The 18,010-nt window shown below is 36.9% G+C and overlaps 1 protein-coding gene across 1 annotated transcript; it reads right to left on the bottom strand.

Moving 5' to 3' along the window:
* Nucleotides 1–12,168: 12,168 nt before the first annotated feature.
* On the bottom strand, nucleotides 12,169–17,625 carry LOC121321341 (motilin receptor-like). Its single transcript, XM_041260238.1, has 2 exons — nucleotides 16,917–17,625; nucleotides 12,169–12,623 (listed from the first exon to the last, which is right to left on the bottom strand). Exons 1-2 carry the CDS (start codon nucleotides 17,623–17,625, stop codon nucleotides 12,331–12,333), a joined length of 1,002 nt encoding a protein of 333 aa, XP_041116172.1. The 3' UTR covers nucleotides 12,169–12,330.
* Between the last annotated feature and the right edge of the window lie 385 nt (nucleotides 17,626–18,010).

The raw sequence follows: 18,010 nt of genomic DNA, 5'->3' as shown, positions 1-18,010 counted from the left end.
CAGGTTGGTGAATGGATAGAGGCCCAGAGACAGACTGCAATTCAAAAAAATAACTATTTTATTATAAAAAAACACAAAAATGAAAGGGCACAAGGGCCAAAACAAAGCAATTTAAACACAAATAAAGCAAAAACAAACTCACAAAAATAAAGGTTTCCAGGCTGGGCAATGCCTTCACTGGATTCAAAAACTCACAAAAACCAACCTGCTTCCTCAGCTCCCTCCTCCTTACTGGGCGGCTGAGGCAGCCTTTTATGCCAGGTGGCTAAATGATAATTGAATAATTACATTAGCTGATTGCTCCCACCTGGGGCAATCAACCTGGGCAGGGAGGAGAATTTAACTCCATCCCTGCCAGTATGTCCAAGGGCAGAGCCCTGCTCTGCCACATGGTAGTAAACTAAACAAAACTGTTTACATGTGAATGTGGCAGGCTTTGTAACTGCAGTTAGAATTGAGCAGCAGCATCCAGGCAAGGGAGCAATGTACTGTACCTTTGGAAAAATTAGGAATTGAAATTGGTAACTGGTAATTCTGAGACGAGAAAAAGCTTATTTTAACACCATTGGGGAAAAAAAAGAAATGGAACATTAAGATTAATAACATTTTAAAGCCAAACAAAGCTAGAAGTTACTAATATTTTAAATCATTAACTATACATTGTTACCAGTAAAATATTAAAATGGTACCACTGTTATACCTTTCAATTTTTGGCCCACACCATTTTAGCTGGCCTTGTGCTGCCATCATCTGTTGTAGTGACATATATTTACAAATCAATTGCATCACAATGATATGCAAGCAATAATACACCAGAAGGTACGTTGTGAGACATTATCCTGATTGGATATCCAAACCAATAGTTTTACCATGTGGGTTAGAATGTCAGTAGACAATGCAAGACATTTCCAAACCATTTTATAAGAGCAGTAAGCTATTGCAGTGCCATGAATGCCTTTGCGCTTCTGTATCAGGACCAGTGTTTCAGTGCTCTTCTCATGGTTGTGTCACATGCTTCTTCAGAATAACACATACTAGTATTACCTGGTATCCCAATGTTATTCTGTAAATGGTGTTTGTGTTGTACAGCAATAATGCTACCATAATCTTGATTGAGTGCTCAGCTTTTCTCAGCATGTAAATGCAAATGCATGATATAGTAATGCTGGTCTCTATCATTATTTACAACAAGCAGGTTTAACAGACACCTGATTTAATAGTCTTGGGTGGGGTGCTGTTTTATATCATTGTTCCAAGGATGGATCTTGGGAAGAACCGACTGCAATGCAGACTGACGTGTCTAGTATAACACTAGCAGACTTAATGTGATTCTTTTGCCATCATAACGTTAATATGCCTTCCAATGTTTCTGTATAACCCCGTAGAGAACAAAGGAAATATCAGGAGGATGTTGATTTTAAAATAAAATATTCTTAGTTCAATGAAAAGGAAGGTGTAGTTTTGTGTGAACCTATTTCTAACACATTTTGAAAAGTTGAGAGATCATCTAATCAGTGTATATATTTTCGAAATAGATGGCTGGTTTCTATTATTTCGTAATAATTAGTGCATTATTTCGTGCTGATTATTTTGTTATTTCTCAATAATTGTTGTGGTACTACGAGTTTTCATCAGCGATAAAAAAAGTCATAGTGTAGCAGCCGTGAAGTGCAGCAGTGAGAAACTGTGAAGAATCTCTATTGCAGGTCCCTCAATGAAATTCCTTTGCAATGGTGCCAGTTTATTCATGTCAGAATACATGGTTTTGTTGGGGGGAAAAAAAGCACATTCATATTATATAACATACATCAGTTTATGAACAGATCTTTACTAATACATAATATTGTTACTGCAGTAAATTAATAAACATTTTCATTCAGCCCATTTCATTCACACATTAGACCAGGGTTTTTCAACATGTTGTGTGTCTGGAGATGATCGTACCTCTACAACAAATACCTTCTACTAGTTTATCATTAAATACAACCATACATTCAATTTTAAAGCAAAATTAAATTAAGTGTGAATTAACAAAACTATCTGCTTATTGCGAAATAATTATTATCTCGTAATAATGCAATCATTATTGCAACATAACGCAATCTTATCTCGTAAAAACGCAGTCATTATTATTATTATTATTATTATTATTATTATTATTATTATTATTATTTATCTACGATGCTAAAGCTTAGATAGTATCGCTTATCATAGCAGAACTGAAATTTTTGCGGGGGGGGGGGGGGGGGGGGGGGGTTGAATTTTTAGAATTGGGAAAAACTAACGTTTTCGAAAATATTGACCCAGTTAACGTAATTGCAAGTAAAAATTCCTAATTAAGGGTCACAATTGCAGTAACCCATTTTTAGGATGAAATGAAGAACACATGTCAACAAGCTTTTGGGAAGGGTTTATATTTCGCACATATTTGTGCTTAACTGTTAAAGGGGACGCGTCATTGGGGCTTTTTAAGATAATTTGTATATGTACAATATTCGTTTGCAATTGTAAAAATGAAAATCTAAAATGAGTTATACTTGTTATGCCATAAGTTTCCTGTATGTTCAGAGTGCTGTGCTGCAGGTGCATGTTGTGCCAAGGATGTCAAGCACTGAATCAGATTTTTTAAATGTTTTTGCTGTGACTATGTGGGCATACCCTATGGGGAGAGATGCTATTTTCATATCTCACAACTGCAGGGGCTCTGAAACGAATGTCAAACCAGCTAGTCTAGTTTAATATCCCTCTCTTGATTGGGATCGGTCCTAATGTGGGATCGGACTGTACTGGTGATGCTGCATGACCCTGCAGGTGTCCGCTCTGAGCTCAGAGGGTGCCTGGCCAGCAGGATGAGGAGACGCAGTCCCTGACAGTTTTGCCTCCTTAACCCAATGACTTCATTCATTTGCAGTTGTAAAATATCTTTCTTTGAATCAGTGAATTGGCTTTCCTTTCCATAAGTACCCCCTGCAGGCTTTTTATTATTAGTTTCAAGTACAGTAAGTGACACATTCCATCAGCAGTCCAATAAATACACAACTATAATTTGAAACAACTGCACATCAATTGTGGCTTTGGGTTCCATGGTAGAGTTTTTGTAAAACATTTTCAGTTAATTTTCTACATAATTTGTGGTATTCCTGGTAGTTAGCTTATTACGGGGTAGAGCTTTATTTTCATAACAGAAGTTCATAGGATGCCATTTCCCGGTTCACTAAACTGTCAGTCTAGTTGTCACCCATCACGACTGGCCTTTATCCACATCACACTTTTGTAAAGAACGACTCAGAAAGACACTATTACTCAAGTCCATCGATTTAACGCATCAAATCCGAGTAATAAAACCGTACACAAAACTAAAGAAGAGAACAGTGAGTCAGAGCCCAACAGAAATATGAATCACAACCTTAGACATAAACATAGTATGGAATATTTTCACTCACCCATTTATTTTATGTATGTACAGGTATTTATGTATTTTTTTAATATAATTTAACCAGCCCAGGTTCTTAGTAGAATTAGTAGTATTGTTCCACCACAATACTGTAGGCAACAGACCACTACATTTTAAGCTTTAGCTATGGTAGACAAGGACACATTTTTTGATGAGTAAAAAAACAGGACACCTAAAAAAACAACATCAATGAATATTATGTAGTAAGCACTTACCACATTTTCGTTTCTAAGCTTTGGAAATACCTAAATGTCTAAATGTAGTGCTACAGTATATTGTATTATACATGGTGTGTGTGTGTCTGTGTGGGGGTGTGTGTGTGTGTGGGAGTGTGTGGGTGTGTGTGTGACTATGGGGGGGGGGGGGGGGGGTTCTCTGCCAAAACAAGTGAGATAAACAAACATACAGTATATTTATTGAAATCTCAAAACCTGGGGACATTCTAAAATATATCCACCATAACACTTGTGTACTGCATGTATCTTATTGTTCAGTATAAATCGATATATGATGTTCTAGGGCAAGTCATTTATCTTAACCAATATTTCATTGTACTACATACAGTAGAAACCTAAACATTTTTCATATGCAGAACAAATAAATATGTTTAAGACATGTTATAACATAAAGTACATGTTCATATTGTCAAATTTAGATTGTGAATGAAAGCCAGACCAGTGGAACAGTACCTGAGTGAACAGCAGACATATTGCTGAAATAAACAACTATATGCATTTGTCTCTCATGCTATCAGCCAATTAAATAAACAGTCAGGTTCAGTAGAATGTTTTGCATATGAGTAACCCTTGTCAAAAACAAATGGAAAATCACTTTCTATACTATGGAAAGTTATGCATAACAAAAAGAAGGTTCATAAAGTCATTATACTTAAAATGGAAAGTGCCCCACCCTTCAGAACAAAGTTTTGTGATAGTTAAAAGATGCACTGTGTATTTGCACATGATGAGTATTATTGCCTCCAAGACAAAATGGAGGTTGGTTAAATGATAGGGACTTGAACAAGTGGCAAAAGGGGAAAATCAATGCGATCTTGCTAAATGAATGAATGTGTGTGAAATGTAATGAGTGTGTAACATGTCAGTTGCAATGTCAGGAGACAAAATAGTGGGGGTGCAGGAGCGACACAACCCCTTGGGAAGATCACAACCTTTCGGATGCTGCCCAATTGAGAAATAACCTTCAAAATGGAACAGGGGTTAGAATGTCTGCACAGAGGGCGTGAGGTCTGAAAAAAGCCTTATCTCTGACACCCAGGATTAACTGTGTTTTAAATCATATGAATTAAATAGCAGTTACTGGGGAATTGATTTGTCATGAATGTAATTTAAAATAAAGTGTCATCTGCATATACATGAATACATTTCTTATGCATTTAATGGTGATTACTAGACTCCCAATGATAAGAATGTATGCAGTTGTATCTGTTCTAGAATCTAGCCCCTTGTTGTTTCATTCATTCCCAAAGGAGCATTGTGATGATTTTTCAAGTTAGCTAGGCCTTGCTTTATACATGGTAGAGGTCAAAGTATCATCATGTTCTCAGCAGTTTCCTGTTAACTTTTCTCAAAATTATATGTTCAAAATTATATGTTCATGTTTTTTTGTTTTGTTTTGTTTTTCATACAAGATGATTACGTTCCCATTATTCATAAAAGCAAAGACAGCAGCTTTTCTGCCCTGTTGTGTTTCTTGAGTAAATATTTAAGTGTAGCAGACAGTACATTACAAATGAATTTGTGTTTTCATGCCTGTGATCTATTATTAAAGAATAAAAAAAAAACATGGTTCCCATTGTGTTGCCTGTATGCATAATGCACCATGATTAATGAACTGACATTACATTTCAAAGGTCAGTCTCAAAAGTGCATGAAAGTGATTGTAGCTAACACAATAATCCCATACATTTTCCATGCTACCACTTCCATTAACTACGTAGGTCTCAGACGTGTTTTGAAAGAAATCTATGTTTCAGTTAACATGTATTTTCATTTTAAAATATATCTCATGCTTTACCGCTAGTAAGATGCTTCACCCCAAAGACACTGCAAGTATAACAGACTTTCTAGAAGGCAAGGCAAGTTTTATACTTTTTAAGGCTACAATGAATATTCATTTTACAAACATGTACATTTGTGAATGTACTTTAAACACCAAGTGATCTATTCAGCTGACCTGACAGTAGCAGATCTGAATTCTGAACACTAAGATAATTGAAATTTGTGTTCCAAAAGAAAACATGTACAAGTGCATGTGGCTTAATTTCATTTTTATGAAAAAAAAATAAATAAATGAGAAGGTCTTAGTCAGTTTTAAAATAAGTCCATAAATGTTGATACATTGATATTTGAATACATATTAAGTCAATCCAATGTTAAGTGTCTTAAAAACGACAACGGATCAGGTGTGCAATGGCCTTTAGCATTAACATAAATCTTTCCAGGGAAGTCTGGTCTACCTGGCATGGTTAATAGGAAATATTTCAATCTAAGTGGATTTTCTGGGGGGATTTTGGGTAGTCTTCCATCCCATTTTGATTTCAGCATCCCTACTGCAATGTCTTCCCTGCACTGCAATCTAGAAAGCAAGGCTTGGGATTCCTTATGGACATTTACTACAGTAAGTCTGCTGTATGCTGTTCCCATGCTTATACCATAGTTTACAATGGGTAGCCATTTTAACATGTTTTACTATACCTCGCTGGGCTTTACAATGCTTGCCTAAGCTTTACCATGCATTCCCTATGCTTTTTTACACTTACTGTCCTTTTCTATTGTTTTTCTTCTGTTAGCATTTCATGCTATCACTAATATAAATGCAAGCCCATACAGTATTGTTGTATTTCTCTTTTGGTTACTTTACTGGGTGTACAGTATTTATAAGGCTGGGGATTTGTCTAAGTCCTGTCGACTATGTGTACATTAAATATCCCATGGTTTCTTTCAAAGACCTACAGGGATGTGAACCCATATGTGACAAGTCTATATTCCAGCTGAGGTGAATATTTTAGACTGGCTTATGTAGATACATTATTGCATGCAATGTGACCTGACTGCATTTTATCTGGCAGAAACATTTGGCCCATTTACTTTTCAGACACATCTGAATGCATAATTAGCCAGAGAAAATAGAATATTAATACTCTTTTACCGCCTCCATGTTTCTTTCTTGAAAAGCCTCATTTTGATTTATACTTTTAAGATTTGCCAGACTGTTTTTCACTGATAAGCCATGTCCTCTGGCCTGACATTAAGCTTTCACAATGCAGCCCTCTGTTTATTTTTGGTTGCTAGAGTTCATATCAAAGATGACGATGATTTCAATAAAAAAACATTTTAAAAAATCACTGGAATGAGGGCAATCAAAAGTTTAGCATTACTTTAAAATACTGTAATACTTTTCAGATGCATTATATATGTATTTTAAAGTTCATCAATGCCATTGAAACAGTTTGTCTTATATCCATTCCTAAACTTTGTGCAGTGTTACATTCTGAATGGTTAAGATTTGTTCTCGGGGGCTCCCTAGTGGCGCATCCGATAAAAGTGCTCCGTGTGGAGTGCAGGATGTACCCTATAGCCTGGATGTCACCAGTTTGAGTCCAGTCTATTCCACTGCCGACCATGGACGGGAGTTTCCAAGGGGCAGCACACAATTGGTCGAGCGCCTCCCAGGGGAGTTGGTTAGGTCAGCCAGTGTGTCCTCGGCTCACCGTGCACCAGCGACCCCTGTAGCCTGGCTGAGTGCCTGCGGGCTGCCTGTAAACTGCCCAGAGCTACGTTGTCCTCTGACGCTGTAGCTCTGAGGTGGCCGCATGGTGGGCCTGCAGTGTGTAAAAGAAGCAGTCGCCTGACCGCACACACTTCAGAGTACAGCGTGTGTTCGTCTTCACCCTTCCGAGACAGCGCAGAGGTGGGAAAGGCGAGATGAGCCTAAACAAATAATTAGCTATTCCAAATTGGGTACAAAATATGTTTTCATATTTGGCATCCTTGAATTGATAAATTACAGCATGTTGTGGTTCCACCTGTTTCTGTACTTCAAGAGTTTTCTGTATTCAGCTGAGTTTAAATGTCTCCTAATGCTCTCTTGTGTTTGGCTGGTTCCCTGAATAGAGCCCAAAACACTGAAAAAAGGGATCATAAAGAGATATTTTTTGATTGAATCAGCCTCTGAATCGCGGTGCTGTTTCCCGCTAAAAATCTCTTCGTCTTTCTAGTGCAACCATTTTATAATTTTACAACTAAATACCATTGCAGTATTGGTACATTTTAAAAGTAAATACTGTATATGAAAATATGACAGACAAACTATAATGTTCCTAATATCTGTGTTTGTGTAATTCCAAATCTTTGAATGCAGAATCATAATCTCCCTCACTCAAAATCTCATAGCAAACAAAAAAAGTCCATTGTACTGACTTATGTACGGTATTCCAATGACCAACCAAAAAAAAACTGAAAAAGGCACCATCCTTGTCATGTGCTTCAGTACTTATTCTTTGTTTATTATGCGCAGAACAACCTTAACTTGTAGCTATATAAAGCACGGCAAGCTTCCTTAACACTGAAGATTATTCAAACCATAACATACTGCGAATGTTGAGAACAGTAAAACTTGTATTGTAAAACAAGCCTGCAACAAAATCTTTCATATGTTCCAAATAAATATCACTGGGAATGTGCAATATGTTAAACACTGAGTATGAGCTGCTTGAGGGTGAAACTTGTCTGTTTTTACTTTTAACCTCCACAATCAAGGAACAAAAAATACAAAGAAATTCTGATGCAATCTCGGAGTTTTTGTTCATGAGTGTGGAAATCCGAAATGCTAGCAGTTTATGTTCCTTGTCTACCTTTGAAAACTCACTGAAAATTCACTTGTCTCCTTTCTTCTACCCTTTCTCCCCTTACAAACTTCTTGCTGTCCTTCAGTCATCTCCTTCCTCAATTGTCTCTTTGGTTCAGGCACCCCCCAGATGCACAATTATTTCAAGGCTTCGTGACTAAAGTCAGATACAGGGTGTGTTAGGATTGATTTTGTCTCGATTTGTGTTTGAAGTAGTGTGACTGGACGGAGTTTCAAAATACCTCCATGTATTGGTGATATAACCTGGCCACTGCACTTTACATTCCCCTCCTGTGCAGCAAGTATTAAGACCCCAACTGATCCCACATTAGAACCCACATAGTAGAGTCCTATTTGCATGCAGGATTGTAAAACCTGCTGCACAAGAAGTTAATTTAGTGTGGTGGCAGGCTAACTAGATTTCAGCTAAGTCTGAAAGCCATGTTAGCATCAATTTTATTCCATATTGTGAACATGTTAGAAGTTAAGGTGGTTGGCATTTCTGGTAAAATAGTCTATTCAAACTGTTAGACAATGCTTCACCTGCTTTAAAAACATGCGGGAGGAAGCTGAAAATGGAGTCAATGAGCGCAGTAGTAAAATTAAAAAGCCAGTGTATGTAATGAATGTAAAATGACAGAAAATGTATTTTAATTTGATAAGATTATGTTCCAGGGTTCAATCCTAAAACATGTATTATTATCAATCAGAAAAACTTTATTTAACAGGTTTTTTTAACTTTTAAAATGACACATTTACCAACATTGTATTGTTATAGTACACTTCTTTCCCCATCATTTTAACATTTTCACTATAGTTGTAAACAATCGTTTTACCAGTAATAGTAACAATAAATATCTTAAAAACATAAATTAATATTTCACTAACACATTTTACAAATGAAACACAACATGCGTTTTCAATTGAAAGATACAAAATGAACTACTGCAACACAAAACAATATAGCAGTAATCTTTAAATAGATGATTTATCTAAATTTTTGAAGTTTTTAATTTCTTACCTGTTGAATAGCCTATTACATTTATTATTATAGTTTGTAATGCTGTTTTTGCTCAGATAATTATTTATGAAGTTTACAAATTACATTTCGTCACGTTTTATTTTAAGGGACGCTTTTTTTTTAGTTTATTAACTGTTAACAAACGTTGTTCACATTGAGCTAAGCGCTATACATTAAGATTGTTAGAAACTAATGTAATGGACAGCGTGTCGTTAGGGATTCTGGTCCCTGTCGGTAAGATGAGGTTAGAGGCTCTAGAACAGGGGAGGGCAATTCCGATCCTGGAGGGCCTGTGTCCCTCCTGGCTTTTGTTCTAGCTTTGCCCTAAATTACTTAATTGGCCCACCCCTGCTCTAGAACCACGAATGCATTGTGGTAAAGGTGGCCGCTAATAAAAAACAGATTTAATGTTCTAAACATTACTGCAGTAACAATTTGGACAGGTGTCCTGGGGAAAAAGTAGACTGGGAAAAAAGTGGATCGCAGTCTAGAATTTAAAGGGGAGGTTCCATTGTTTCTAAGGTTTACGCATAGATCGCTGTGCTACTGCTACGTCTGGGGAATTAGTAGATCGAGCCCAGGGAATAAGAAGATCAGATATATTAACAAAAAATAAATACTTTTAAATGGAATTTGTATTTACATAAATAAGTAGATAGGACGTATTTGACAGTATAACAATGGATAAGAGGATGCTGTAATATACATTGACAATAAATACATAACTTAAAATTAAGTTTGTAAGTGTAATTTGTATGTCTGTTTAACAAACGTTATTGCAACTCGAAGTTTTTGATATCTAACATGTAAGCAGTAGCTAAGGATAGGTGATAATTACCGCTAGCACCACTGACAAAATAATACAAGCAATACTAATAATATCGTATGATTGTATGTCATTAGAATATATTACTAAAACATTTTAATTTCGATTAAAGAGTGACCACATTTTGACGTGTAAAGCCTTTTAATAATATACAGTGAATACATTTTTGCGATCACACATCAACTACAGCAACATATTTAAATACACACCGGCAGAAAAAGTTGGCAAACGTTTAACACTTTAGTCCGAGTATAAAGACATAACAGAAAACTTTGCATCACACATATTTTACAGACAGAAAATAAATAAATAAAACCAAGAAAGAGGTGTGAACACATTACCATCCGATCTGGCAAATAAAATAAACAGACAGAAAATGCTGAGTGCAGTTAAATTCCCCTTTATTCGAATAGCTGCCGCACCTTCCTTTTACCTTACTGCGCTTGTGTGATTTATTTTTTTCCCAGTCTACTTTTTCCCTACAACACCGGTTTTTAATATATGATTGATTTGGAATTGATAATCCAGAGGGCTCTGATGTTTGCAGTTTTACCTGGCCTATCATATATTAACTAGCAACTAACAGAAAAATAAATCATGTACATTAACATGTTTATTAGCTGGTTGTTAATAGTTAATAGGCGGCCCTTAAAATAAAGCGTGGCCTTAGTTTTTTCTAACCTTTGGAGCCTCTTCTTTTATAAATGACCACTAAGGGCGTGCAACTGTAGTTTCTGAACCAACAACAGTGGCAACTGTGAGTCAGTAAATTATATATGCAAAAAGACTGTTTTAAAGGGGGACACATATTACTGCTGCACACCCCTAGTTTTCATTTTTCAAATTTCAGAAATTCTGTTTTAAACTGTCAGAAGCAAATAATTATCTGAGCAGAAGTTATAGTGATAATGGTAGAAAACACACTGGATAGGACGTTAAACATGTAATAAATGAATTATTATGTGGATGATATAAATCCCTTACAGGGGCTATTAGTATTTATATTCATCAACAACAACTGGATTAGAACCAGAAAGCAAATTATCACACCTGATCTGGAACAATACTGTAGCTGTAGATACAGCATTAGTTTCACTTCATTAACATCACAATTTAAAATATTAATAATAAGCCTTTTAATCAAAAACCAGTCTGGTTTAAGAAGGAATGCTTAAAGCACAAGAAACACGTACAAAATACTGAATCAATAAAATATACAGTGCACACATTTGCCCTTGTAATAATACAGTATATTAAAAAGCTTCAATGTGTTGGAAAGAAACAGCTTTGAAACGAAATTTGCAGTTAGTCTTAAATCTCTCCAGAACAGTCATAAAACTTGGCCCATTCATTTCTGGAACTTCTCATACTGAACTCGCAAGCATACTGAAAGTGTGATAATGGAACACACAATAGTTTCATAATGGTATGCGATGCAGCATACACACTACAGCGCTCTCTCTCTCTATAAAACTCATTAATTTACCTCATAATGCCATTCCACTAGCACTTGAATTCTGCTGGAACTATTTGACCACAAATTGTTTAGTCTCAAAACTATGGGTCGGGTCGGGTCAGGTTTTTTGGTGGCGGGTGGAATTCAGTCATACCTCTAATTCTCTGACCTTAGATTTGAATGCTTTTTCTGTTTTATATTTGCTTAAAAGATTTAAAGCTGAAATAGTAATTGTTCCTGTGTAATGCAAGTCTGTTCACTAAGAGAGACAGTTTTTCTAGATTTGATAGGGTTATTCTCATATTCCTCAATCCTTTGCATACAGCATCCAATGACTGTGTACTGAAAGTGATTCCCCCATTAATATAGGAAGAAAAGGATGTTTTAACCATCATATAATTGTTTATCCTATCCATTACAACCACATAGCCTCTCTAATTATACAGAGCAGGCATTGTTGAATCTTGGTTTAGTAACTGATTTGAAACCCCTGTCAATCTTCTGTTTTAGAAACATATAGCTTGCATGGTGCACAGAAAGTCCAAAACTTCAAATTTACTTTAGAACGGACAATATTTAGTTTCAGTTGGGCAACTTGATTCAAACACACCACACACAGGGGCACAAGACAATTACCACTTCCAAATGTCCCTGGTGTCTGTTGGTGCTGTCAGCAAGTGAAAACATCTTTTCCCGCCTTTTCTTTTTTAAACGCTTGTGCTGGTCTCCGTACAGGCTGCAGTGTACTCCCTGGTAGCAGAGAAAGATCTCTGACTGGATTGTTTATTTAAAAGCAGTCTGGAGGCAGCAGCCCTGTATTTCTTGGACATGAGGTTGTAAAGGATCGGGTTGATACAGGCGCTCAGGTAGAACAGCAGCATGGAGACCATGTTGAAGTACTGACTGAATTTAGCCGCAAGGTAATTGTCGACGTGAATAAAAATGTTTCTCCCAATGTGAAAAGGCAACCAGCAGACTGCAAAAGCCAAAACGACAACAACTGCAAGACAAAACAGAACAAAAAAAACATGTAAAAAAGCTAATACTACCAGTATTTTCATTGCTTGGCACACATTGGACCATTTTTACCTTGTGAAACCAGTTTTAAGATAAGATGCTTTTGTCTAGAATGTGTGTGCTATTGTAAGCAGCAGTACACATTCATGGGAACTTGTTGTAAAACAAGTGGCAGGTCCACATGGATGAAAACGACTGCATGGTTTAAAGCATATGTACAAGTAATACAGCATCACAAGAGCGTAGGGGGCTTTGATGATGCGCGATGATGAGTTGAGGGGTTAAAGACTTCATGACGTGATGAAAAATGTCAACACATATTTTTTATATACATAAGGGTAATAACCATTAACCAGGTCTGAAATTGTTCAAAACTTGATTAGGCATTACTTAGTTGAACATCCCCAGATAACATAATTGTGGTCATACAAGAGGAACACATTTGTTGCCTGCGTGATTGGGTGGCATTGAAAATGGTGGCCTTGCATCGCCTGAAAAATAGAACAACAGAACAAGTGGGAGACACATCGGCGGTGTGTCGTTGGGGGGTGGGGGTGCCAGGGTGGTCACGCGAGGTGACAAGCCGTCAACAGCTGTCAAGGCCTTGCTGCCATCGACAAAATCACCTGTATGACCTGGCCTTCAGGAAAAGAAATAGGTAGTTCTATACAATATACACATCTCAACATCACACACACAACAAACATATTACTTTTAATATATTAAATAAACTTTTCCCTCACTCAGCAAATAGAACATAATATAAATATGAACCTGTAACAGGACTGTGAGCCCTGTACATGACTGTTTATGTATCTGTTTATTTTAGAATGGGGTACCCCTCCGCCCCTGTGTAGTTTATTTTTTATTATTTGTTTTGTTGTATTGTTGTTGTTATTATTATTATGATTTATTTATTGTATTTAAATATGGCGGCGTGGCGTGTTCTGGCAGAGGCGAGGTCGGCAGCTTGACCTCTGTAGTAATTAAAAACCTTGTGCAGAAGGTGGCCATTTCCCAAATTAATTAAGTGATTAATTAGTTGCTAATCGGGAGATGGTCACCTGCATATAAACCTGCAGCGCTCTTAGTTTGGGGTGGGTGTACAGAGGAGAGTACGGGAGAGCATGGGCGAGCGAGAGAAGTGAGCAGAAGATGTAACCAAAATATAACAACAGTGGCAATTGCCCAGCCTGACGTATATGGCTGCATTATTGTGTTCCTGATTTGTTATTGTTTAAACCTTTATTTTGCTCTGTGAGCAAATGTTTTTCTGTTTTTTTTATCTGTAAATATTTATTTTACTTTTCTTTGAATAAACAGCACACACCGCTTCCTTTTACCCTGCAGTACTTGCGTCTGTGTTTGTTCCTGCATCTGGCCTGACTTCACCACTCAGCCATTCCTGTCACAGAACCATATTGTAAAATGAAAGCCCTTTATAAATTTTCTTGTGTGTCTTGTACCAAAGGTACATGCAGACACAATGGAGTCACACTAAAATATACACACAGATACTTAAAAGTTGATATAAACACTTGTGCACTCAGACACAGACAGTTAATGTGTGTGGATATTAATAATATACAATGATTAATATGGCAAATAGGAAAGGAATAGAGTTGTTTAAAGTAATAACAGAACAAATGGAGAAAGGCCTTTTGGCAATTGAATACATTTAAAGTAAAAAAAAAACTAACGCTGATGAAGCGTTGGCAAAAACATTAGTCTTTTACAGCTTTACATCAGAATTACTAAACATCGATAAAATTCAGTTAATTGTGTTTTAGTAATGACATGCACTTTTTTTTTTTTTTTTTTGAAGTAGACAGGTCATACTTTAAAGCAAGCAAAGACAAAGGTTAATTTCTAAGTGGAATAAAATGACTGTGACAGAATAAAACTAACAAAAGGTTGCCAGAAGGAGAAGTTATTTAGTTGTTCCAAGTGGTTCCTTTCTAGTTTAGTCTTATTTTACTTCAGAATATGACCATTGTTGTTACAAAACTATAAATAAATATCTTTAAAAAGTATTTTTAGGGTCCTCATTGAAAAATATAGAGACCCTTATGCGCTTATCCAATCTTCCCTAAACTTATCATACACTCCATAGCACTTTGCGATTATCCTGTACACTATTGTCAGGTACGTTGTAATTATTCTGCAGTCATAAGGAACCTCTGTATGTGTGTGCACTAGTTTTTCAAACAAAAATGATACTAAATGTGCAAGGGAGCAACACTGAAATCCTTACTAGAAAACATGTCATATTACATTTAAAAAAATGTGTGGACAACTAACATGGACTACCCATGAGGTACAAAACGGGGTATTTGACAAGAATAATAAGAATTAGTAGCACAGTTTACGTGCTGAGGCACATCAGCACAGTTTACTTTTATTCACAGTCATATTATCTGATTACAAATGATGCACGAGAACAATGCAGCTACATAGAGCAGGACATGCAATTCCTAATTGATCTAATTATTGATCTGATCATACATCAGCAGGGCATATGCTAGATAAACATTTCTATTGGACATAACAGATTTAAACAATTGGGCTCAACGACCACCTGTAAGCTATTTTACATTGTGTCCCGTGAGGTAAATATGGTATACCATTAGAAATTAAAGAGAGATCCTGGGTTCGTGCCCGCCCTCTGCCTGTGTGTGGATTGCTTCACCCTGTGTAATGCGCCTGACTGCGGGAACCGAGATCGTTACAATATAAAATAGTTAAGATAAGTTTAAGATATATGCATAAATGCTTTTTCTTTTGTTGTGGGGCAGAGTAACAATAGATAAACAGCTTAATTGTTAGGAATAATTATTATATGTTTATTTAGCAGCCGAAGCTATCCAAGGCGACTTACAGAGACAAGGGTGTGCTTTGCATATGCTGCAAGTCACTTACAACAACGTCTCACCCGAAAGACGGAGGTCAAGTGAGGTGGGATTTGAACAGGGACCCACTTCTTTTTTGACAACGTAAATGATCTGTCACAAATACTCACAGGCATCTAAACTTTTAGGTTAAGAGTCTAAACTCAGTCATGTGTATTTTGGTATATATCTAAAATGTTTTAAACGTGGATTTGCATTGCATCGTTGAAAAAATGAAAACTGTAGCATGCATTATGAAAGCAATAACACATGTCTGGGTGAATAGGGTCCAATATACCTAGGGTGTTGTTTTAGCGAGGTGTGCAAATAACGGACAGTATTTGACTATCCTACAGTGTGCTATTGTGCTTATGAATGTTTACATATATGCAGTATCCTGTACCATTGTAAAACAACAGAAAAGTATAACACATCTTAGTAAACGCATTAAACACTAAGAGCTCGGTAAAAATAAATACATAAATACACATGGTATGTATAGCAAAATCCTGGTAAAGTATAGAAAACTGCAGAAAATACTATATATATATATATATATATATATATATATATATATATATATATATATATATATATATATATATACACACCAAATAAAAGAACTCCCCAACACTATATAACGTTTTTTTAATTATTATTATTATTTGGTAGCTGCACCAAAAGTGCGTAGACTATGAATACAAAATAAGTTTTCAGATTTAATTAAGTGTTTTGGAGCTCTGGCAGAAGACAATGGATATAGTTTACAATGTTTAGGATTAGTCTTAAGGTAGACTTGTATCTGTACTGTTAGTATGCAGCTAGGTATTCTGACGTTACAGTGGTATGGGTGTATTAAACGAGCAACATGCTGTATAATACATGCCAGTACATCTTAAAACACTCAAAAGCATGTTTGTGACCACTTAAATAAATAACCAGTGTTCTGAAAACAAAGGAACACAGTGTTGAATTGAACCCCTTCCCACTTGACAATACCGCTACAACAATAAAGAGACAAATTCAAGTCATGCTTTGCGGGTTGGTGACCAAAAGTCATATATACAGTAGTATACGTCATGACATCTAGGGCCCAATTTTGAAGCAAGTGGAAAGGCAAAGTCAGTTTTTCTTACAGGAATTAAACATCTGTATGCATCTCGCAAGAGGCAGTTTAATTGCAGGTAGGAGCAGTTTGATGATTGGGTTAAGCCGTGTCTTGCTCACTTTATGCCATTACCATTATTTTATTTCTCTCTGAAAATGTTACTTTGCTTCTGATCTTCCTCAAAATATGGTCTCTAAAATTGTCTACAATGGGGAACTGACCTGTCAAGTTGAAGTAAAATCACACCTGACCTATACTGTAAATTGAGAAACACACTTACCCAAAATATTGACAGTTTGTCTGTGGTACCGTTCTCTGTTAGCAGCATTGGGTCCTCGGATTTCATTCTTGCTTTTCCACAGTTTTCTGCCTATGGAGCCATAGAGGAAAGATAAGCAGAACATGGGGAAAAAGAAATAGATGGTGGACACCCAGACCATGGTGTACAGGAGCCCAGAGCTTACAGCGTATGAAGTGTACTTGCACTGTCTGGTATCAGTGTCAGGATCTGTGTTGTTTTCATATTCTACCCCAAAAAGGAAAAGCATTGGAGCAGCGGACACTAGTGCGAACATCCACAGGAAGCCAATCACACATTTCACCCTCCTTTTAGTAACAAACACTTTCGCCTTTAGCGGGAAACAAATGGCCAAGTACCGCTCGATGCTAAGGGCAGTGATATGTAAGATGGTGGCATAGGTGCATCCTTCATTGATGTAGTGAGACAAGCGGCAAATGGCCTCTCCGAATATCCACGGAATGTATTTCCAGAGGCGGTAGAGGTCAAAGGGCAGACAGAGGAATATGATCAGGTCAGAGACAGCCATGCTGGAGAGGTAGAGGTTGGTGGTAGTCTTCATGTCCTTGTATTTTCTGATGATCAATATGGTCATGGTGTTCCCAGTGACGCCAACGATAAACATCAAAATGCAGATGATAGTCACCGGTATTAACGTTGAGATGGGGAACAAGGAGCCTGGACTGTACATCTCGTCTTCGTACATGGTCTGAGATCCGTAACACTGTTAGGAAAGCATTGAGGTTTTGCATGCCAGGGAATGGAAACAGCAAAACTATTACTGGAATCTTAGTGCAAGAACAGTGTACAAATTAGTGAATCCCCAAGAGATATTCAACAACTCCCAAGCTCAGCGTTAAAGCAAAAACTGAAGATCGAAGTCCTCGGTCTTAACAAGAACGGTGCTGACTTTTAAAGCCATTGCCTGGTCTTTCTTCAGGCAGCTAGCTTATATTTGCAGACTGCCAAGAAATCCCTTTCTGCAATGTGTCTCCCTGGCTCCCCCAACCCCCCTCTCTGTTTCCAGTTGAAAAAAGACAGGAACGCAGCTTGCTTAGCAGTGTGACACACATCAC

This window comes from Polyodon spathula, chromosome 9 (genome assembly GCF_017654505.1).
Source record: "Polyodon spathula isolate WHYD16114869_AA chromosome 9, ASM1765450v1, whole genome shotgun sequence".
Lineage (NCBI taxonomy): Eukaryota > Metazoa > Chordata > Actinopteri > Acipenseriformes > Polyodontidae > Polyodon > Polyodon spathula.
Note: the sequence above shows the minus strand (reverse complement) of the source record. Positions and strands in the feature narration are given on the sequence as shown.